General features: G+C 35.1%; 1 protein-coding gene across 1 annotated transcript; it reads right to left on the bottom strand.

Moving 5' to 3' along the window:
- Positions 1-713: 713 nt before the first annotated feature.
- LOC139875713 (lysM domain receptor-like kinase 4) lies at positions 714-2,546 on the bottom strand. Its single transcript, XM_071863023.1, has one exon. The coding sequence runs from the start codon at positions 2,544-2,546 to the stop codon at positions 714-716; it is 1,833 nt and encodes a 610-aa protein (XP_071719124.1).
- Between the last annotated feature and the right edge of the window lie 2,782 nt (positions 2,547-5,328).

Genomic DNA, 5,328 nt, shown 5'->3' with positions numbered 1-5,328 from the left:
TCTTCAAAAGGAGGCTAGAAAACAAAGATATAAAGGATCGAACACAAAAGAGGCTCGACGATAGTAAACTACCGCCTTAGTGGTAACTGGGTGGCCATTTGGTTCCTCTTTAATTTGGGAACTCCGTATTTGCTCTTTCGTTCAGGTTTTCACTTCCGTTCCATTATCACATTTTCCTCCACCGCCACTTACAATCTTTCTTCCACCGCCATCTACGATCTTCGATTCCACTTCGCTTTTGTGTGTGAGAAGGTAGGGTCCTTCACGTTTTTAACCAGAAAAAAAAACTATTTTATTTACCAAAGGGTCATTGGTCTGGCAATATCGTGGTGGCCCTTTTAACCAAGGGTTGGGGTTCAAGTCCCATTGTGGACATATTTCGTGAATTATTGTAAATATTTGTGTAATGTGTGTAAGTTTGCCTTTAAAAAAAATAAATTAGTTTTTAATTTTTTCCACATCGATACTGTTCTATGAAAGTTTTGACTTTTTTTTTTTTTTTTTTGCTTGTTTTCACCAAATTTGTATAGTATAAGCTATCAGTACATATATTTGGAAGGGAGCATATCACTTTATATAAGTGCAACAAACCAAAACTCATGTATGCAATCAAATATGTACACATCCATATATGCATACAGCCTATACCTAAACAAATATTTGATTTGAGCAATGAAGTAACCTAATTAATAATTTGTGCTTCTTTTTAGAAGTCACACCATTCTAGCAAGAACTTTAAGTATGTCCTCCATAGATGGTCTATGCAATGGATCATTTTCCACACAAGCTTTAGCCAATACTCCCAAACACAATGCCTCTGCTAAAGGGTAATCCTCCTTCAAACAAGGGTCCATAAAGCTCTTCAAATTCTCAAAACAACCTCCTTCGCTTCCCTCCCCTCCTAAAAAGCCAATCGATTCTCGTAACAATGTACTTTCAATCTTCACTTTCCCCGATAATATCTCGAGCAGAACCATTCCAAATTCTAATATATCCTCCTTCTCTAACGTCTTGAGCGCATCAAAGCTCTCATACTCGAAAGATGATGATCCATTGATCCCGGGATATGGATTTCGTGACAAAACTGCTAGTTTAGCCCTCCACTTTGACGTCACGAAAATATTTCCACTGCATAGCCCTGTCTGTATATAGGGAGGGACAATACAATAATGCAAGTAGTGCAACCCCATTGCAACATCAAACGCGATTTGAGTTCTTCGATGCCAAGTCAAACTCGAGGAGTTAGTCAAACAATCCCTTAAACTCCCACTTGAAGGATGTTGTAACACAAGATATGACCATGAAGACTCATTGTAACATACCCCAAGCAACTTCAAAATGTTGACATGATTAATTTTCGAATGGAGATCAATAACATGGCGAATTTCAGAGAATTCAATCTCTTTGATTAGTACTAGATGATCATCAAATAACCCTTTATAAGTATTGTCACTCACTTTACAATCTTTATTAAAATCCCTTGTGAAGGTTTTAATTTCCTCAATTGTGAAATTGTACAAAGAGTATTTTATACTAGCAAGAAGATCAGGCGACAAACACGAGCTTGCAGAGCTTTTATTGGTAGGACTCAGCCTTGAACGGGGAGAGCCAACTTGTGGTGTTGAGAACGAAGTAAAAGAGCTTCTATGAGTTGATGGTATGACAAAAATGTCGCGTTTGCATCTATTTAACGCGTTTAGATACAAACCAGTCACAACTAGTATAACTAGAATAAGAGTAGAACTAACAATCGATACAATAATGTATACCATCTTGAGTTTCATTGCTTTGGCATGTTTATCGACTGGATTTGTCGAAAGAAAACCAGGAGTTGGCGGTTGAAAATTTGGGACATCAAGATTAATCATGGGGTTAGACTTCAATGGTACCAAAATAGTTGTTTCAGGATAAACAGTTGTATCAAGATGTAAATTGTTAAATTCCAAAATATCATCTTTAGAAATACCAAATTTAGTACTTACTTTGTTGATAGAATCCCCTGAAACTAAAGGATATGTGACCAAATATTTATAGTCATTATTAGGACACGCACATTTTAAAGGCAAATTTAGATTAAAACCAACCTTAATCACTTCTTGATTCGAATTTTCCTCGACTAAAGTTATCTTCTTCACTAATCCTTCAAACACCCCACAAGCTATATCTGAAAACGTCGTATTTTCATTGGTCGTATAGTTTATTCTAGTTTGGTAAAATGCACCTAAACAAGAACAAGTAATGGGAACAAAAATTTCTCTATCTACTAACAGAATTTCTGAAGGTGAATCAATGTGGTTTAGTTCAAGCAAAGTGTGGAGTGGTAATCTAAACAAGGATGATATTGAAGAAATAGTTGTGAATTGATTATTTGCTCGGAAAATCAAAAAAGTTTGGCATGAACTTCTTGTTAATGTTGTGTTTGTGCAAGTGTACCTTGTGCCTAGAGTATTACCACCTTCTCTACACGATGTAGCATCGTAGAATGCTTGAGCATGATTCGAGTTGATCAAGCTCGTGAATATCAAAAACACGATATAAATCATCATGTTTCGATGTAACATTTCATTTTCTTCAAAATGAAAAGGGAGAAGATATTGAGAATGTATACGAAGTGATGAATTATGTATATGATGGTTTAGTTGCTTTGATTACTATAACATTTTGACTTAAAAATTGAACAAATGAATTATTTTGATTGTAAGGTATGCATCAAGAGCCGGCTGATAAACTATTGTCCAAAGCTCTTTTTGTACTTATTCTTTGAATGCTTTATGTTTGTATTTTACTTGATAAAGTTTTTTTTGGGTTTGTTTATTAGTGTGGGTCAAACTATTATTAACAAGCATTTATTAATAATGTAGTCTAGTTTTATATCATAAAAAAGTATATATTTTGTCTGTTTAAGAAGGAAGAATATTTTTACTTAAATATACATCAGCTAATCATCAGTGGCGATTCCAGAATTATAACTCAATGAAGTTTCGAATTTTTTTTTAGTACTGATTATATTATAATGTTATTTTAGTGATAGTTTACCTTCAAAAAAATTATAAATTCGACAAATATATGGAGTCCAAGTAGGCAAGTAGTATAATTTAGTGGTGTCCTTTACAATTCAAAAGAAATTTTATAGATTTGAAAAATATATGGGATCATACATTTAAATTTAGTGGTGTCCTAAACAATTTATATGGTATTTTCTACTGAAAATTTTCAAACTAACGGTGTTTCGTAACCCACAGGTCTCTACTTAAATTCGCCACTGCTATATGTGACCATCTTTAACCCATTTTATGACAACTCCAAACTCTACGGCTAGTGTGGAGGATTTTGGATGACTAATAGTTGACAAAGCAAAGACTTTCAAAATTAAAAAGTGAACATTTATAATCAGATAGAGCAAGAATTTTATTTAAAGAAAAGGTGTGATAATATGATTATACACATGATTTATAGCTAAGCTTACAGTCTTGCATGTAAGATTTGGGCCAGATAAGTGATCGGCCTCATATGGGCCATAACTATAATTGTTACTTGTTTGATAATTTGAATTAGCCTATGATTCCTTTTACAATTACATTGTAGCCCAATCTCATTCACTAGCCTAAAAGAGGAGAGGAATACGATGATTGTGAAATCGAAATCGGAACGACAATAGTCGTCAAGAAAACGATAACAAATTAATTGCCATTGCCATATAAGTACAATCGAGATCCAAAAATGGTATGTTTACAATTAAATATTTTTTTATGTATATTAATTACTAGTTATTATTCCGTGCAATACACGTCTTATGAATTGCAATTAATTGATGCAGTGTATATATTAAAGACAGTCGAGATCAGAAAGAATAACATGTAATTTAAACATAGGTGAAAAGTTCAAAATATTTATAAAGCTTTATATCACTCTGAAACGGATACACGATGGGAATTAGGGAAAATCATGGATATTTTTAAGCCTTTATTAGGGAACTTCCAACGGTTGAGTCTGGGGGCCGTCCAGCCATCCGCCCACCTGGGTGCCGATAGCAGCGGACCGTCCAGGCCATCGCCCACCCCTTCGCCCTCTCTTCGTGCATTTGTGAAATGTTTGTGGACGGGAATAATTGGTCAAAATCACCGTTGGAAAATAAAAAATAAAATAAAATAAATCAAACCATACGGCTAGTTAACGGCTCCATTGATTTTTTTTATTTATCTTTTTAATTTACTTATTAAACTCTATATATACATATCAATATTACACATTTTACTCAAACAATTCACCATTTCACATCCATTTTTTTTTCATTTCAATCTCATTCAATTATCTTTTACAAAAAATGAGTTAAAAAAACTTCAAACAAAGAAAAATTCAAACAACGATCACAAATTCAAGATCGAAACGAAGTCGAGGAGATACGTTGCAGTCCTTACTTGACTCTACGTAACAAACTTTCGTTTTTTCTCAATTTGCAATTGTCAATCCGTTTGCGAATATGTTCCCAAATGTTCACACACAATAAACCTCATACTACCCGAACCAACAACAAAATCAAGAAGTTCCATACTACCTGAACCAACAACAAAGTCAACAATATACATACCACCCGAACCAGCAACAAACACCTTATTATCCAACACTACGTGACGAATCAGATGACTAACAAGTTCCCGAAACTCCACGGGATGTCGAACCCGAGCCGGAACCCGTAGCCGATCCGAAAGGCAAGAAACTTAAGTGTCCGAAAGTTGCTTGGTACGACTTGGTAACTAAAATTTTAGTCGAGCGTTATGTGTACGTTTCCGAACATCCGGATGCGAGAAACGGCCAAACTTTTAATTCATTTTGGGGTGAAGTTCGAAGACAATATAATTCGCTAGTTCCGGATAAAAGACGTGCGGATCAAATTAGTGGAAAATGGGCTAAAATTTAAAGGGATGTTAAGCTTTTTATTTCAATTTATTCAAAGCTCGAGAAAATGTGGCAAAGTGGTTGTACGAGGGGAAGACATTATGAACGCGATCCGAAAACAATTCAAAATTCAAACCAAGGGCTGACAATTCGCTTTTGAGGATGTGTGACGAGTTTTAAGGGATTGCCCGAAGTTTTTGGAAGGTGAAGGTATAGCGGCTACCAACAAAAGAAAACAAGTCGATGATATACCAATAAATGTTCCAACAGAGGGAAGTTCTAACCCAAACACAAGCACGAACACCGACCCAACCCAAATTGAAAATTTACTTAAGGATCGCGACCCAATCTGACGTCCTCCATGTCAAGCTAAAAGTTAAATGGATTCGTACTCATTCAATGCCGCGAGTCGTATGTCATCCGATGAAGTAC

This window comes from Rutidosis leptorrhynchoides, chromosome 11 (assembly GCF_046630445.1).
Source record: "Rutidosis leptorrhynchoides isolate AG116_Rl617_1_P2 chromosome 11, CSIRO_AGI_Rlap_v1, whole genome shotgun sequence".
Taxonomy (NCBI): Eukaryota; Viridiplantae; Streptophyta; class Magnoliopsida; order Asterales; family Asteraceae; genus Rutidosis; species Rutidosis leptorrhynchoides.
Note: the sequence above shows the minus strand (reverse complement) of the source record. Positions and strands in the feature narration are given on the sequence as shown.

What these genes read in the sequence shown, in the direction of transcription:
- LOC139875713 (XM_071863023.1), bottom strand. Translation starts at nt 2,546, where the DNA reads ATGATGATTTATATCGTGTTTTTGATATTCACGAGCTTGATCAACTCG.